General features: G+C 43.3%; 1 protein-coding gene and 1 long non-coding RNA gene across 8 annotated transcripts in view; one reads left to right on the top strand and one right to left on the bottom strand.

The window, feature by feature from the left end:
• Nucleotides 1-14,579, top strand: part of tex2 (testis expressed 2) — a 29,088-nt gene extending 14,509 nt beyond the window's left edge. For all 7 annotated transcript variants that reach the window (XM_004558325.3, XM_004558324.4, XM_004558326.3 and 4 more), the window contains 11 exons: nt 2,059-3,799; nt 4,649-4,849; nt 5,768-6,131; nt 6,739-7,034; nt 7,322-7,465; nt 7,593-7,692; nt 9,762-9,882; nt 10,493-10,615; nt 10,914-11,123; nt 11,644-11,764; nt 14,038-14,579. In XM_004558325.3, the coding sequence (XP_004558382.3) occupies nt 2,081-3,799; nt 4,649-4,849; nt 5,768-6,131; nt 6,739-7,034; nt 7,322-7,465; nt 7,593-7,692; nt 9,762-9,882; nt 10,493-10,615; nt 10,914-11,123; nt 11,644-11,764; nt 14,038-14,184 (3,546 nt within the window). In that variant the 5' untranslated portion in view covers nt 2,059-2,080 and the 3' untranslated portion in view covers nt 14,185-14,579. The remainder of the gene's footprint in view (nt 1-2,058; nt 3,800-4,648; nt 4,850-5,767; nt 6,132-6,738; nt 7,035-7,321; nt 7,466-7,592; nt 7,693-9,761; nt 9,883-10,492; nt 10,616-10,913; nt 11,124-11,643; nt 11,765-14,037) is intronic.
• Nucleotides 14,580-17,256: 2,677 nt separating this feature from the next.
• LOC101465772 (uncharacterized) lies at nt 17,257-18,327 on the bottom strand. The gene is made up of 4 exons (XR_191366.4): nt 18,091-18,327; nt 17,906-17,992; nt 17,664-17,702; nt 17,257-17,524 (listed from the first exon to the last, which is right to left on the bottom strand). It is a non-coding gene; the product is annotated as an uncharacterized LOC101465772 (long non-coding RNA).
• Nucleotides 18,328-18,329: the final 2 nt, after the last annotated feature.

Genomic DNA, 18,329 nt, shown 5'->3' with positions numbered 1-18,329 from the left:
ATTCTGCTTCAAAAGCTTGTCTCTGAAAGGTCGTCTGCTGCTTCTGCAGACCCCCTGTGGCCTTTCATCTTTCTTCTTTATGTTGCTCTTTTTTTCCCTGTATCTGTCATTTTCTTTTGTTGTTTTTATTCGATCTGCTCTGCCCCTAGCACTTACCATGGCAGAACCAACAGCACACACGCATATACTGAAAATGACACACACAAAACCTATTGTAGCTCAGCCAAGTGAATGGCTGGCTGGGAAAGTCAAACGCTCTGTTATTCCATCCCGGCAAATGCAATCTCTGGAGATACAGTGCCAACCAGAGAGCCCCTAAGGGGCACTGAGGCTTTCTCAGAAATGCAGACAATCACACAAGCTTACTGCTATGTTGTCCCTCTCCCATCCCTCCTTCTTCCATTACAGACCTTTTTTTTTTTAATTTTTTTTTTTATATCAACCAGCTGAAAGCCCCAACACCAAAGAGGCTGCATGGTGTTGTGTGCACAAACAGCATGTTTGCACATATGTGTGCTCTGACTGTTTGATCATGCTAACCAAGGATGAGGAAGAATAAACAAGCACAATAACTCAATAACGACGCGAGGCCTCATTCAGTGAAATCATTGCATGATGAACGACTGCGGTTCCACTGTGTCGACTACACAAAAGACGCCTTGTTTCTGTGATCGCTTCAGCTGAACGGCCACTTTGTGGTGTCATTATGACCCGTATATTGTTTTGGATTGGTGAGGGAAAGTGGTTTTTTGTTTTTTTTTCTTGTCATGTGAATGTTTGTCTTTTTTAAGGTCAAATAAGGTCAACCCTTTATAGAATCTCTTATCTTTAAAACTGGTCTTAAAATGCTGCTGCCTTTGTTTGTATTGGCAACATTCAGGAAGTCATACTGATATATGTGGATTCTAAATATCACGTTTTAGTTTGCATCCAAATATCATGTCATGTTTGAACTTTGCTTACCTGTAATGCTTTAATTTTATTGTACTGCAAACTTCAATGTTTAAAAAGAAATCTCATGAAAAGCCGCCCAGAGAGTGAGCTGGCTCGGGGGAGGTTTGAGCTCTTGGAGTGCTCCTTCTTTTGATCCGTTCTCATTTTCACCTCTTTTCAGTATTTAACCCGCTGCATTCTTTCCCCCTTTGGAGGGTGGAGTTAAACACAGCTGAAATGTTGATGGCCCTTCTTCTTGAGACTTGTGAGCTCTGAAGTAACCCATTAATCATGTTGCCATAGTGGGATGAGTGACTGGGTGCTTGTAAGACAGAGCGGGAGAGAGATAGAGGCTTGGCCTGAGAGCAACTCGGTCTTCCGGCTACAACCTTACATAATGAGAGCTAATGGGTTGGGGAACATAGACATACCTGTCCAGTCCACTCACATTAGGGTGAACAGAAAGCTGCAAGGCTGTTCTTTTCTGTCTCAAGTACTGTATGTACAAGGAGTGCATTTAGAGCTCGTGGGGGTCTCTGCAGTTGTCACATGAACTCGAGAACTCTTTCATCAACAGCACCTCGTGCAGGAATGTGTTCAGTCAGTTTAACCGGGTAGACACTTCTTTAGCTTACCATTTATTAGTTGAGGGCAGTTAGCAACCAATAATTTCATGATGCATAGTAAAAATCTTGAAGTGTTTAGCCATTAATGTATTTTGTGCTGCTGGGTAACAAATTTAATAGTTTAATTTATACTTTTATCTACTTGGCTGTCATTCTCTATGGGTGTCAGTTTTCTACTGCTTATCGACTACTTCCAGTAGTTTTCCGCTCAGACCATTTTGTTCAGGCCTGCTCAATTCTGTAATTAAATTGCAATGTAATTTTTTTCCCCCCATTGGTTGATCTCATCTTCCCACCTATCCCCTGGCTACTGCAGAAGTGGCCCTCAGGGTACTTATACGTCTGGTTTGAAATCGCTGATTAAATCGAATTGCCAATTTGTACTACAAACACTACAGCCTCCCTCCCCCCTGCACTGATGCACTATTGCTTCATTGTTTTTTATTAACCACGTGTTCCCACTGTCTCTGTGTTTTGTTTTGTTTTTCCCCCCCCCCAGGCCGTGAGCCCTGTGCAGGGTGATGATGAGCAGTCAGGGCGGCAGCAGCAGGGGAAGTGGCCAGCATGCTGCCACTCCGCCCCCTCGTCACACCCCTGGACCCAAGCTGCAGGTCCAGCGTTCCCACTCTCGTGACACCATCACCATACACTTCTCTGCTCTGGGGAAAGAGGAAGACGATGAGGAAGAGGAGCTCTTTGGGATACCCGCTGGATCTGTTAAAGACAAGTCTGTCCTCGATGGTACAGGGGGGCTTCAAGGTCCAGCTTCAGCAGCTGATGACCGGTGCGTTGCTACAGGCTTGGAAGCAAAAGAGGAACTGCTGTTTGAATCTGCTGGTGCAGACACCCCCTCGGGACCTGCTGTTCTCCCAGTTTTATCTACCACCTTATCTGTGCAGCCCTCAGACCCTCAGCCACACACACACTCTCCTGCCTTGACTATTAATCCCACATCCACCCTCTCCTCCAATCCTCCTGCCAGCTCCTCCTGGCCGTCTGAACGGCTCCCGGTCAATCCCTCCCCCGCAAGCTCCAGCTCCTCTTCACCATGCAAGTCTGCAGCACTGTCATCCTCCAAGCCTTTTCTTAGTCTGGTTAGGTCTTTGTCCAATGACGTTGAGTCTCGAGAAACTGTCCCTTCACTTTCCACCGTAGCACCAACCCACGCACGTCATCGACACTTAATGAAGTCTTTTGTTAAGTCTCTGTCCACGGACGCTTCCAAGGCTGACCATTCGGAAGGGCCTCTTCAGCATCAGCAAATACAGCCATCCCATCGGCCTCCACCTCGCAACATGCAACTCTTCAAACAGTTCTCCCAACCCCGTTTATCCTCCAGTCCCGTCATCGTCACTCAAGCAGGTGGAGACTCTAAAACAGCCCCCTCCTCCCCCATCATGTCTCCAGATGGTAGGTCCTTCTTCAAAGTCCAAGAGGTGGAGGCCAAGATAGAGGATACCAAGCGGCGGCTATCGGAAGTGATGTCAGACCCTCTGCAGCTTTTTAGTAAGATAATGGGGGATGAGTCTGGTACGGGGTCTGCTGGAAGTGCTGCTTATCGTGCCAAATCGCTGTCCTCCAGTGCGTCGGAGCTCAGCGGAGTAACAGCGGTAAATGGACACGGAGAAGGTGGCAACAACTACAGCATCAAAGAGGAGGAAGGGGCAGAAGGAGAAGACGAGGAAGAAACCCCCACAGCTAAGGGCCCAGAGTCAGGTTTTTTCTCTTTCCCATCACTCGCGCCAGCCCTCACCCAGGCCTCATCTTCTGCCCTCCACAAATCTCCCTCTCTCACTCTGGGCCGCTGTTCGATGTCAGCCCTGGTAGCTCGACAGGAAGACGAGGACTTCTGTGAGCTGTACAGCGAAGACTTTGAGTTATGTACTGACACAGAGACACCGGACGGTGATCGTTCTGGGTCCCGGCAACCCCATACTGGTAGCACTGGTTTGTGTAGTGAGCTCGATCCAGAGGACGAGAGAGCCGAAGAGGAGGCCGAGACCTTACCCGTGACTGGTCTCATTATTTTAACACAGTTGGTGTATTGGTATTTGGTGCTTCCTGTGCCACCCTGTGTGTGCTCAGTAGTGCACGGGATAATAGCGGGGTTCGCGTTGGCGTTGCTCGTGCTTTGGCTGTCATCCCCTCAGCCCTCCTCATCAGTGAGCAGAAAAAGGAGGCGAAGGATAGAGCAATGGAATGTGGCCCAGCTGGATATTAAGGAACCAGGGATATTCAAGGTAAAGGCAAAACATGTGACTTCAAAAGTAAACTTGTGATTAGTTTTCCCAAGTGTGGTGCCTATGTTCAGTTTGTCCTTACTCTGAAGAAGACTATATGTTTCTACTCTGTTATTTCAGTTGAATTGCCTTTGTTAACACAGTGCCCTTCGGGAACAAAAAGGTAGGAGTTTGGATGAGAATTCAATCTGTGCAGCCTGTTGGGGAATCACGAGGTTGTGTTGCACTTCTTCTCCAGTGATGGCTCCAGTTTTTCTTTAAGCGAAACATTTTAATGACAGCACCACCGTTTGCTCCTTATTCTCGAGTAACCTCAGAAAATCAGAAGAGAAATCTTTAGTAATTTGACAGAGTTATGCAAGCATGTGTATGTGTGTGTGCCTTAGTGGGTACTAAGCGATTGCACAGGATAGCCTGATGGCTAGAGGCCACAGCTGTTCCAAAAAGAGGAGCTCTGCAGAACATGATACAGGCAGATGAACGACAAGTGTGGGGAAGCGGTCCACCAAGCTTTGTCTTTTTCTTCATACTTGTCTTTCTTTGGGAATACACAAAGTCTCAGATGCCCCACTTTATCTTTTGCTGTGTTGCATAAATTTTAAGCAAGAATGTCTTTTTAAATCAATGGTATGTGATACATAGTGGAGATTCAATAAACTGCGTTTTTTGGCACTTTAATGATGGTTTCATTTTTTATCTCAGGAGGTTACTTAGTTAATTTGAGCAAATTAATTCTCTGGTTTTAAACTGAAAATCTGATGTGTGTATAAAAGACTGTGCAAAAGTCTTGAGAGGTGACTCGAGTTTTACTTCATTGTAGCTGAAAAGTCTTCTGCTTCGCTCTCGCAGGGCTGGATGAATGAGATCCACAGCTATGACCCGGAGACGTACCATGCCACCCTGACCCACTCCGTTTACGTCCGTCTAGAGGGCTCAGTCCTGCGTCTGTCCAAGCCCAACCGGAACATCTCCCGTCGTGCCACACACAATGAGCCTAAACCTGACGTCACTTACATCAGCCAGAAGATCTACGACCTGACTGACAGCAAGGTGCGGTGGCTTAAACAAACCTTTTGGTCATGGAAAGAGAGATTTTTGCTAACACCACTCAAAGACGAGGGGGAAATTAATGTGTTAAGTGTGTGTGCGCGTCTCCTCAGTGTATTACTGTGCTTGATGATAAGCTTAACATTTAGTGACATCGAGCACACGTCCCGTCACATTTGCCTTTGCCCGACTGCATGCTCGCTAATAGGTCATGCTCAGTGACAATCACAGCTTGTGACTCGTAGACTGTGTGTAAACGTAGAGTGAATATCACAGGTCACTGACCTTATATACACAGTTGTGTATCTTGTGTACTAGCGCACTGATTCAACAGTTTTGCATATCTCAAGGCACAGCTGACATTTCTCATGTCAGTGTATCACAGAGCAAAAGGTTTCATCATGTACCCTTAACCTACTCTTCTTCTCTGGTTTCCTAAAGTGCCCTTTCTCAGTTATTATTGTAGATACTTAGTGTGTAGTTTATTCAGACACTCGTACAGGAAAAGCATCCCTGAAGGTCCAATTTCTGCTCATGGTGTTATTGTTTTAATCTGAGATCCAATACCGCTCCAACCCATTACAACCACAGGGATGAATGAAGTGCTGCTGTATGTATTAGAGAATTGTTGGCCTATAGCAAGAACAAAAGCAGAAGTACATGAACCTTTCCAGCCCTGAATGGTGCCAAATCTTGGTTACTTATCAACAGAAAACAGGCATATTCTTACATTTATTGCCACCAGTTGTTTCCACTCATACCCTCAGGTATCAATCTGCCGCATAAAAATGTGAACACTTTTTCTCTTTATCTTCTTTTCTTTATAATCATTCTGTTGCCCTAGAAACACCAATAAAGAAATAAAGAAAGCACTCATGTTCATGAGATTGATTTAGTGAAGTCAGTCTTTATACCCCACAGATATACCTGATGCCTCAGAGCCTGGCTAGGAAGAGAGTTTGGAACAAGAAATACCCCATTTGCATTGAGCTGGCCAAGCAGGATGACTTCATGTCCAAGGCCCAGGGAGAGAGGCCTGAAGCTGGGGAAGAAAAATCGACAGTTCAGAGTGAGAAGGTGGAGAAAACGGACAAGGGTGAGAAGGCAGAAGGATCGGCGTCAGCAGAGGAACCCAAAAAACCAACCTTTGGAGGCGGGGATTTGACTATCTACCTTTTCGGGAGGACGGGTCGGGAAAAGGAAGAGTGGTTCCGTAGATTTCTTCTAGCATCCCGAATGAAATCAGAGGGAAGAGGTGGCAGTCTGCCTAGCATCTGCAAGAATGGTGAGCTTCACACTCTCCCAGATCAAGGTGCAAACACACACACACGTAAAGCATTTGTTATCCATGTTCTTTCTTTCTTTCTTTTTTTTACACACCTGTATTTGCACAGACACGCGCCATTCCTCGATGTCAGAATAGCCGTTCTATTAAGTAGGCAACTGCGCAGCAATCAGATCTGTGCATAAGCCCCAGCTTAGGGACTGCCAATCCCCTCAACTAAGTGAACCGATGAGTGTGGTGGGTCAGCAGGATTACAAGCACAGAGCATCAGCGTATTATAGCATCACTTTCCACAGTGGGATGTAAGCCTGTGCGGAGGAGGCCTTATACAAAGAGAAATGCCAAAATTGTGTGGGTCAGGAGATAAAGGTAGTAAAGGTAGGGCTGGATTACTGGAAAGCAGTGTACAGCATGCTAATTCAGAGTGCTGCAGTCTACTGTGAGAAAGGAATACAAAAATAGCTGACAGCTATCTAAGGCTAATTAAATTTTGAGCATTTATTATTATTGTATACAAATCTGGAATCACTAAAAATGTTCCGTGTTCTAGCATAATTGTGTCAAAACACCCCCTTCACATCCCACATTTCCTTCCTTCCATTTGTAGCCTTCTTACCCTCCCACAGTCGCAGTAGCAGCTTTCAATCTGTCGGAGGCCTGGAGGCTGACAGCAGGAGCAGCAGCCGGGGAAGCCTGGAGGAGCTGTCTCAGTCTCAGTCTCGTCACAGAGAGACCACCGCCGCTCTCTCCTGTGGCTCTACTGCAGGCTTGAAGCAGAAGATGCTGTTGGACTATAATGTCTACATGGCCAAATACGTGAGTCCCCAGGTGCCGCCTAGAAGCCCGACTGCCACTGACAGCGCTAGGAACAGCCCGGATAGCAGCCCCCAGACTACCAAAAAGGTAGGAGACAGATGGATGCATGTCAGGCTGAATAGAAAAAGATTGTCATCCAAAGTGGGCATCTATCAAAAGCCCCCCCTGGGGTCTGCACGTCTAAACCACAATATCAACTAAATCAGTCTGTTGTCACCTGAAGTTACCCCAGAGAGCTCCGAACCACTGGCAACTCAGTGAATCTTACTGAAGGGTTGCTGGGAGCAAACTCAATATATCAAGCTCAAGCTTGATGCAGAAAATGATTATAGATATTCAAAACTGCCATTCATACATGTATGTGTGTCCTTTAGCTGCGTAGGAGTTCAGAGGAGACTGCGGAGCCTGAGGCCTGGGTAAATGCATTTCTGGGAAGGATATTCTGGGACTTCCTGGGAGAGAAATATTGGGCCAATGTAGTCTCCAAAAAGATCCAAATGAAGCTCAGTAAGATCAGGGTGAGTAGTAGTAGTAGCAGTAGCTACAGTTAGTAATATCCAAATGCAAGAAGATTTCCTCAAGAGATAGAGATTTGTCTTTGCGTTGGCTGTATTTGTATCTTTTTCCGTACATGTTGTCTTTTAGCTGCCATATGTTATGAATGAGCTGACTCTGACAGAGCTAGACATGGGCTTCTCCATTCCTAAGATCCTCCGTGCCTCCAAACCTTCAGTGGACCACCAAGGTAGGAAGAAAATTACATTAGGTGTGTTATTTTTTTTACATTTTTGTGGGTGCTTTCAAGATTTCTTATTTTTATCTTACTCGAGCCACTTATTAATTCTGTCTTTTCCCCAACCCGTCTTCTTCACCTTTCATACCATATCTCCATCTTATTCCTCTTCTCGCTAGATTAAGCCATAACCCCCTACCCTCCAACACTCTGTCCTTCTCTCCTCTGGAGTCTAGCCTTTCTGCATGTTTGCTCTATTAAGCCACAGTAATTAAACCTCATGTCTTGGCTCCCCCTCATCCATTACTGAAACACTGACTCACCCAGCCTGCTTTAAGCCTGAGCAAAGGGACTAGTTTGACACAGAAACAGAGCAGAGATGTGTATTAATTCCAGCTGGTTTAAGGCAAAAAAAGAGATTGTTAAAAGCTTCAGTCATTTGGGGTGGGGGGTTTTTTTAGTTTTTTTTTTTTTAATTTGTCATTTCTTAAAATATGATGATTATACACTTGCTAGCCATTTTGTTAGGTATTGTTCAACTGGTCGAATGCGTCATTAGCCAATGACATGGCAGCAACTTAGTACATTTAAGCATGTAGACATGGTCAAGATGACCTGCTGAAGCTAAGGCTATAATTGACATGAGCTCACCGAAATTGGACAACAGAAGAAAAATGTCGAATGCTGAAGACTTCACTGGATTCAAATGGCCTCCACAGTCACCAGAGCTCAAGATCTCTGGAGCACCTTTGAAACCAAAATCTGTGAGAAATGTTTCCAGCACCTTTTCGAATCTGTCTCATGAAGAATTAAGACCATTCTGAAGGCAAAAGGGGGTCCAACTAGTAAGGTGTACCTCATAAAGTGTCCAGTGAATGTAAATGTCATGAGGAGCCGCCGTGTTAAAATTTTTGTTTATCAATTCCAGATTAAGAACATTCAGTTTTTCTTGATCTTAGGTCTAAAGATTCTTGTTGTTCAGTTGTTGGAGCAGGGTGTCTGCAGAGCTCACAAATGTGTCTGAACCTATACATCCTCAGATATATACTAACAAAGCATCATTAGCCGATGATGAAATGTGCGCTTTCATCCTGCATGAACTGAACACGCTTGTGATTTCTTCTCTTGTGTGATGATGGTAAAATTGAGGGAAAGGCAGCTTCTCAATGCCTTATTTATGGGGAGACATGGCTTGATTGACAATGTTTACACTGTGCTTCGATAACCGCACAATACACACAAACTGATGTTTGTCAGTTGTGCAAAGATGTGAAAATGAGCTAGAGGCTTATAAGAAACAAGTGGGTATAACATTCTTGACGTTAGTGTATGCACAGAACCATTTTAACCATCTTAGCATGCAGACATTTCATAATTAGCTCAGAGGAGAGTCGGGCTGAAGCGTCACTTTTGCAATTGCTTGGTCATGCACATGCTGCACAAATGGAAATTATTAATGTGGAGGCAAATTCACCACACTATATGACAATGAGAGCGATTTAAAGGAATATCTAATGCACGATTGCTGTGATATGTTTCCCGGTTCTACATCTGTCTGTGGTAGAGATGTGTTGGCTCCTTCAAATTTAATGAGAAAATCCAGACGGTCTCTTCCTGCTGTTTGTCTCGTGCTAGACAATGAGACACTGTCTTCCATGATGTGTCTTGCTGCTGTCATGTAGCTTCTCTCTGGCACTGCTGTCACACAGACTGTACGAATCAATGAGCATTTACAGGGAGAGGGAAAGTGAAGAGAAGGGAGGGGGGCAGACAGAGGGGATAATAAACGTCAGTTACCGGCTGCAGACGTTCGCTGTGCAAACAGCAGGGGGATCGTAATCTGAATAATTCTCCTGCCGCCCGCTGAGGAGTGGGACGTGTAAACAGGAAGTAGCTTAATAAAGAACTGCTTCCTGATAGGTGACCTTTTTTTAGGTAGATGAGCACTAGATTTAACCTTGCAACAATTAAACACAAATCATTAGGTTGTTATTGATTTTCCTTATGCTATTGACGAGGATGTCAGCAGGCATGGGTTTGGTATAAAAAAACATCATAAGTCTTTATGTTTTCTTTCTCAGGTTTGTGGTTTGATCTGGAGGTCTCCTACACGGGCTCTTTCCTCATGACGCTGGAGACCAAGATGAACTTGGCCCGTTTGGGAAAGGAGGGCGAGGGCCTTGGAGAACATGGGAAAGATTGGTGAGGCTTTAAAAGTGCATGTCTTCTTTTAAGCAGAATAATGAAGCTAAGTGAAGCTCGGTCTGATTTTATTTTGTTTTTAAGAAGGCTTCCAGATTTTAGAGTCGTCCTCCACAGCTTGTCCTGATTCCTCCGTGTTTGTTTTTCTTCTTATTGTCTCATTCTCAGTGACAGTGCCAAAATAAAATGTGTGAAGGATTCGATTTTCTGCTAAAGAAAACCAGCTCTGAGTCGGATGGTAATCGGGTGCATTTGCATTTTTAGAGCCATATTAGTTGTCACATGCGTTTTTCACAGTTCCTCCCCTTTTGTCGTGTTACCTTTTCCCTCCTTCTCTTTATATACTAATCCTTCCCGTGGATGCTTACCGCTGTGGACATGTGTACAGTAAACTGGCGAGTTTGGGAATTGGATGCCTACAGTCGCTGTCCCTGAAACAATACATTTTGTTACCCATTTGGGTTTTTGGATCTTTTTTTGAGTGAGATCGGTGGAGAAGTAGTTCCTGGGATACATTTAATGGGAATTAATAGTGATTGATAAGGGCTCTTTGCAAAGCCACTGGGGCCTGACTTTGCAACATGAGTGCTTGTTTATGTGTGCGTGACAGGTCAAGGCCACGGACATACTGTCTGGCAGACAGTGACGAGGAATCGTCTAGTGCCGGTTCATCGGACGAGGAGGATCCTCCAGAACTCCTCAGTGACAAACCTGTTCTGCCTGGAGCAGAGGGGTGAGCAAATGTCTCTTTCTAACAACATTAGTGCACCTCCGAATTGAAAATGAGCAGAATAACATTCGTACTGAGGTTCTGAAACAGAACATTTTTCCTTTTTCTATCCAACCAGCCACCCACTCAGACATACATATTTGAAAGCTCGCTGATGATTTAATGTAGCACCCGGTCACTTGCACACATAGCCCCTCGATAGTGGGTGCTGAGTAGCAAGAGATGCCGTTATGAATTAATTATGAACCTGACTCACTCCTTGTCTCCCCTCCTCCTCTGTTTCCATCATCGACTCGCGTAGTTATGTGGGAGGCCACAGACCCAGCAAGATCATGCGCTTTGTGGACAAGATAGCCAAGTCGAAGTACTTCCAGAAAGCCACAGAGACGGAGTTCATCAAGAAGAAGATGGAGGAAGTATCCAACACGCCCTTGTTGCTCACCGTAGAGGTGCAAGAGTGCCGCGGGACTCTGGCTGTCAACATCCCACCTCCCCCCACAGACAGGATATGGTATGTTTAGAAGGATGTGGAAAATTGCAGGATGGAGTTGGTATGTCACAATCTATGTGAATGGCTTGAGATTATAGCACTGCACCCTCTGCTGGGCAAAAACAACAACACAAGCAAGTGATGAGAGAATAAAAATGTTTAATCACATCTAAGAAATGAGGGCACAAAGGTGTGTTTTCCATTAAAGATGTGGAACATTGAAGCCTTAAATACACACTGAGTTATGTTTGGCTTAATTAATACGAACTTCTTTATTTGCGCCACTAAATAGGTGCTAAGAAAAATATAATTAAAACAACATATAGAAAAATCTGTTTCTGTTGCATGCTATATATGTTTTGCATGTTTTCCTCCATGTTTTTACCTTTTTTCTCCTTAAATACTGCTAATATGTATTTTTTTTTTTTTTTATTGAAATGAAGCAGTCATTTAAGGAAAAACCCATCAATCGACATCTGTTTCATGAAGCTGGTCTGAAAATTCAACACGATTATCACAAACTTCTCTTTTTGGCTGTCAGGTATGGTTTTCGGAGTCCGCCTCACCTGGAGCTCAAAGCACGGCCCAAACTCGGTGAAAGGGAGGTGACGCTGGTGCATGTAACAGAGTGGATTGAGAAGAAACTGGATCAGGAGTTCCAGGTATACACTGGGAGAAACAAGCACCGGTGAAATCTAATCTTAAGTCATAATAAAGTCTACTTATTGTCCATTTGCAAGTTCCATTGTTAAAAACGAGGAATTGCATGGTTTTAAATTTACACTCGCTGGTCACTTCATTTACTATACCCGCTGAACTGTTCATTATTGCAGATATCTAATCAGCCAATCACATGGCAAAACGCAAATACATTAAGACATGTAGGCATGGTTAAGACAACTTGATGAAGTTCAAACTGAGCATCAGAATGGGGAAGGAAGGTGACGTAAGTGACTTTGAATGTGGTATAGTAGTTGATGCCAGACGGGCTGGTCTGAATATTTCAGAAACTGCTGATCTACTGGGATTTCCCCACACAGCCGTCTCTATGGTTTACAGAGAATGGTCAGAAAAGAAAGAAAAATATTCAGTGAGCAGCAGTTGTGTGGATGAAAATGCCTTGCCAATGTAAAAGGTCAGAAGAGAATGGCTAGACTGTTTTAAGGGCAAGAGTACCTCAAATAAGCACTCATTGCACCCAAGATATGCAGAAAGGCATCTCTACATACAGATGGACTACAGCAGCAGAAGACCACCCTGGGTGCCAGTGTGGTCAGATAAGAACAGCAAACTGAGGCTACAATTTGAAAGATTTGACAACAGAAGATTGGAAAATGTTACCTGGTCTGACGATTCTTGATATCTGTTGCAATGATCATTAGAATCAGAATTTGACATGGATCTGTCTTGTGTTGTATTAATGATTCAGGTTTGTGGACTTTGGGCTAGTTCTGGTTCTAGTTGCTGACCACATCCACCCCTTTGTTACCACAGTGGACCCATCTTCTGATGGCTGTTTCCACCATGTTAACGCACCATGCGACAAAGCTCAAATCATCTTAAAACTGTGTTCTTGAACACACAGTGACCATGTTCAAATGGCCTCCAGAGTCACCAGATCTCAGTTTAATAGGGAACCTTTTGGAAATGTTGGAATGGGAGATTCTCATCATTGATGTGCAGACGATAAATCTGAAGCAACTGTGTGATGCTGTGATGTCCATATGGACCAAAGTCTCTGAGGAATGTTTCCAGCACCTTATTGATTCTGTGCCATGAATTAAGTTAGCTCTGAAGGTAAAAACCGGGTCCAACTTAGTACTAGCACGGTGTAATGAAGTGGCTGGTGAGTGTTCAGTTTGAATTTGACACTCTGTTTGGAACTGAACAAGGGATTTTAAGTATTTAGCACATCCGAATACACCTTAAACCAGTGGTGTCCAAACCCAGGCCTCGAGGCTCGGTTTCCTGCAGGTTTTAGATGTGTCCTTGATCCATCACAGCTGATTTGAATGGATAAATGACCTCCTCAACATGTCTTGAGGTTCTCCAGAGGCCTGGTAATGAACTAATCATTTGATTCAAGTGTGTAGACCCAGGGTGAGATCTAAAACTTGCAGGACACCGGCCCTCGAGGCCTGGAGTTGGCCTTAAACCAATGTTCTTTATGTAAAATACCTTTGGCCTATTTAGAATTACCACCCATGTGTGCATAGGAGGAACATGTAGATCCAAACAGAAAGTTTTAACCAGTAGGTTTAAATCCAATATGTTGTTAATACATTGTGCTATTTTCAATTGAATATAGTTTAAAAAAAAACTCCAACTCACTGGAATCTGTTTTTACGTTTAACACAGCACCCTAACCTTTTTTGTAAACATGGGTGCATTTAGTGCATGATGTCATATCCTGTGGTATTTATCAACTGATGTTTGAAAGTCTACCATTGGCATGGCCGAGAAGCTCAAAGTTTACTCACCAAGGACAAAGAGCACCTCTGCAAACTACCGCAGCAAATTGTCCCTGTCAGGTTTACCACACATCAACATTTATCTCTGCCTCCTCCTCAGGGGCTGTAATTACGTTTTGGCCCCCTCCACAATGCTTCTAGTAAAATATAGCGCTGCGGTGCACACTGTTGTCATTTGTGAGCAAGTGTTTACATCTGGCTTTCAACAAACGCTGGACTCAGGCTTTATTGGGTTTCAGACATAACAATACAGGGTTGCTTTGTTGCTTTCTTGTTAAAAGAGATAGTTTGAAACTTTATTTTTGTTTTCATTTTGTATGTTTTTGATGACAAAACTAGAATTTATAGGTTCTGTTCCTCTAATAGTCTCTCACAGTGGTTTTCGAGTAAACATGCTTCACTGTCCTCCACCATATTTATTGCTAATCCTTGTTTTTTTTTTTGTTTTTTTCATCATTTCACAGAAAATATTTGTGATGCCAAACATGGATGATGTGTGGCTACCCATAATGCACTCTGCCATGGATACGCGTTCAAATGCCAACTTGTTTACTGTGACAAATGATGCCTTGAAGGATCCAGAACCCGAATCTGATGTCTCTGACATGTGAAGGCACGCTGCTCGAGGTGTTCAATGACAAGCTTTTTATCGCCATGTCCCCGCCCCGTCTCAGAGATCACAGCTCCAGCAGTGGGCTCGGTCGGCTCCCTGGTATTTTTACCAGTACTCCAGTCCTGCTGTCGCACCGCTCCATGAAGGCTGTGCTTCAAAACGATCTGAAATCTACTCATATCGGGCTATTAAAAGCAAACAGAAGAGAACAGTGACTCACAGACTGCCGATCATTCACACAGTTTTAGTGTGACATCAAATATTATGATTCACTCTGATGAAATTACTTTTTTGGGGGACATGGTTAAAGTGTGTGTGTGTGTGTGTGTGTGTGTGTGTGTGTGTGTGTGTGTGTGTGTGTGTGTGTGTGTGTGTGTGTGTGTGTGTGTGTGTGTCATGGTGGATTGACAAATAGCCATCCGATCCAACCAGAGGAACCATAATACCTGTGATGTACAGCTGCCCCAAACGTGATAGTTGTACAGTGTAAACCTTTTATGTGACGTTTCTAATTGACTGGTTTATTGTTACTATAACTCTTTGAGAACTCCTGAGGCCACTAAACGAAGATTGTGTATATCTGAGCGAGCAAACACCTGACAGAATATTCCTTTAAATTCGCAGGCGATTTCGCCGAAAACCCCAGCATCTGTGATTACATGTTTCACAGGGATGTCGAGACACATTTATCAACCACTCACACTGCTGCCTGTGCCGGCTGCCTGGCACCTATATGCAAACCAATCAACGGCTCTGCGTCTATAAGACACCGGGCCTGTTTAGAATAAAGGACTGTCATTATGCTTTTTACCTGTGTCATAGGACTTACAGAGGAGTCGTGTGAATTGAAGTACATCTGCAAACGCAGCAGCAAAACATTGCCTAGGTCTATTGAATGTATACATAGGAATGCAGCTCTTTAGCTGTGCAATGGAATAGCTCATTCACTGAAAACGTGCTTCTAAGCAACATGTTTCAAGCGCTCTTTTCGTGTTATGTTCAGAGTCGACAAAAAGTAATAATTTTCTATTTTTTATTGCCAAAGCAATCTTTCAGTGTGGTTTAAAGAAAGAAACCAGAGGGTTGTGTATGAGGTAAACAGAAATTCAGAAGACGGAGAAAAATAATCTGCAGGGAGTGATTTTAATGAGCAGGAGACTGAAACACTTTTAGTTTAAATGGAAACACATAAACTCAGAAATGTGTAGTTTAAAGAGCTGGGACATCCACTCTTGCTGTTTTATTTTAAATCAATAACATACTGGATATTAGCCATATTATTTAATGCTCTCAGCAGACATCCAGCTAATGAATGCTCCGTTTCTGTTGAATTATTTATTGATTTCCTTTTTTTAAATGCTGTCTACTGTTGTACACATTAAAGAAAAACATGACATACACTAGAACTACAGGATCTTTGTAATCTGCCAAGACGCCCTGCTTTACAGGTGACTTTTACTTTATATGTCCAGACATGTGTGTTGACAAGTGTATGAGGCAGAAAGTGCCTTTAAAGTAAATTAAACATTCCTCCATAGTGAGCCGCCGTGTTTCTTGCATCAGTTGAGAATAGGAAAAGGGGAAAAAAAAGTCTTTGTGCCATTACTGTGTCTGTTAAGACATGCCCATTTTGGTTTTTCATGTCTCGGTGTTGTTTATTTGCACAAGTGATGACAATATCAAACATTGCTGTTGTGTTCAGTGATGTTGCAGAATGTTACGTTTCTGATCATTGTGGATCAATAAAATCTTTTTGCTCGGAAAGAATACGTATGGATTTGATGTTCTGACAGAAGAGATGAGGAATGAGAAGCCGGAGCCAGATTCTCATCAGAAGACATGCATTTATATGCTGTTTCGCTTCATAAGGTACGCCTGTTCAATCACAAGGCGCCAACTCAGTGAGTTGAGGCGTATCAAGATGAGATACACCAGAATGGAGAAGAAAGGTGTTTTAACTGACTTGGCATGGTTGTTGATGCCAGATGGGCTGGTATCTACTGGGATTTTCCTGCACAATCATCTATTAATGTAACAGGGAATGTTCCAAAGGAGAAACTATTCAGTGAAAAACACTTTACTGATGTGAGAGGAGGGCGGGAAGAATGCTTTGAGCTGATTGGAAGGCAACAGTACTCAAATAACCACTTGTTATGACTAAAGTATGCAGAAGAGCACCCTCTAATTACACACCAAACAAACCTTGAAGCAGATGGGCTACTGCAGCAGAAGACCACACAGGGTGCCACTCATGTTAGCTAAGCACAATCCACAGGCTACAACCCACAAAATTAGACAATGCAAGGTCTCTGTGTTCCCACTCGTGACCTGGAAACTGATAGCAGTTTGATCTGCTGAGAGTTGTCTCAACTCCCGAAACAAATCTGTGGGTAGAGACGTTGCACAGGTGTCATTTGTGGAAGTGTTTATACACGTGAAGTAGTGGTGGCACATCACTGGATGATATGAAGCCTGCTGAGAGTTGGACTTTAAGATATTCAACAAATGAACTTTATCATTTCCAATTATAAATATAGTGGCTATAACAGCCACTTATGAGATGATGCCGCTGTCCCATGTCATAAGTGGCATCTTATTTTTGTTAACCAGTTTTTCCTAGCCCCGTCTGCTCTCATCTGGGGGAAGAGGAATCAAGGACGTGAAGTATGAAAGACAACACTTCACAATCTAAAAATAGTATGTGTGTGGATGTACATTCACTTGACAAAAATATTCAGTATTTAACCGGCTGCATTTCTTCTTTTTAAACATCTGACTTGTGGTGTCAAATTAAGTGTTAATGCTAACAGATGTGCTGACACCACAGACGGATGTTAAACTCCGTCACGTGGGCAGCTTCCGCACTTTGAGAACACTATACCTGAACTTCATCTCGAGTCTGTGTCTTGCTTTAAAAGAGAGACTTGGTGAAATAAAAGCCAAGAAACCCCAGTTATGACAAGACATGACTTGATCTTGCACTGCTCTCCACCTTTGAGTGGCCACGGAAGAGGCCAGCCAGGTTCAGAGGAGTGCCCAGAAATAAGTTAAAATAACAAAAACGACGCTGTTGGTTTGTGGAAAAATGCTTTATTCTTTTTAAAGAGTCAAGATTCAAAGTGTTTATTGTCATGCGTCACAAGAGAAAAGGCATTTCTCTGTGCAATGAAATTCTTTCTTTGCTGTCCACCCGCAGATGTCGATTAATATATACAATACAAATAGTACAAATAAAATAAAAACAAAGATGGAAAAAAAAAACCCCAAAAAAAACATGTTTATCTGAGACACTGCAACTTCAAGCCTGGGTCCACTTCTTGAGCATCACAGGCTGGTCCCTGAAGAAGAAAACAAATAAGCTCAGTTGTTAACAAGCTGTTTATAAAGATCTTTGAGGGGGGCAGATCAATAATGTCTTCAAATTTATCAGAAGACTTATCAGTTACAATCATTTTGGATTACACTCAAATTACTTACTGTGTCATTATCCTGAACATCCATTCACACTGAAGGCCCCTGTGCAGAAAATGATAAAAAAAAAAAAAAAAAGCTTAAGTGCATGTGATTGATTGATTACAAATCCTGACCTGTGTTAGTGACTCAACTCAGATTTCAATTCTGACTTCATTTTCAGATCAGAAGTCTAACGCACGAAAACTCATCATCCATGAACCAAAGGGAAAACACATTTTCTGTACTTCATATTTCTGACTTCATACCTCGCTGCTGGCCGTCCTCCACGAGACTGTATGACACCACCCTGTCCACGTGAAGTGCAGAAAACATCCACTAGAGCAATCACCATCCTATTTCACAAAGAGACCAAAATACCTGGTTACAGATGGGAGCTCAAGCGGGTTGTATTTTTATTTAGTTTTTTTTTTTTTTTTAAATAAGTTCTTACCTTCGTTTTCTTTGCTCTTGCGGCCTAGTCAAGTCCCGCTGCTCAAACGCGCAGTCATTGCTTTCAGTGCTCTAACTTTACACCTCCCCATCATATATGCACTGGCAGTCAGCTGCAATAATAATAACTACAACATAAAATTTCATAGCCAAATTAAACACGACCATGCCGCAGTTCGCTTGCCCAACGCTGAAAAGCATGCTTCCCACACTCTTCGCAGACCGCTGTAGAAAATGTCC

Source organism: Maylandia zebra, linkage group LG4 (assembly GCF_041146795.1).
Source record: "Maylandia zebra isolate NMK-2024a linkage group LG4, Mzebra_GT3a, whole genome shotgun sequence".
Classification (NCBI taxonomy): Eukaryota; Metazoa; Chordata; class Actinopteri; order Cichliformes; family Cichlidae; genus Maylandia; species Maylandia zebra.
This window is presented reverse-complemented; position numbering and strand designations above follow the sequence as displayed.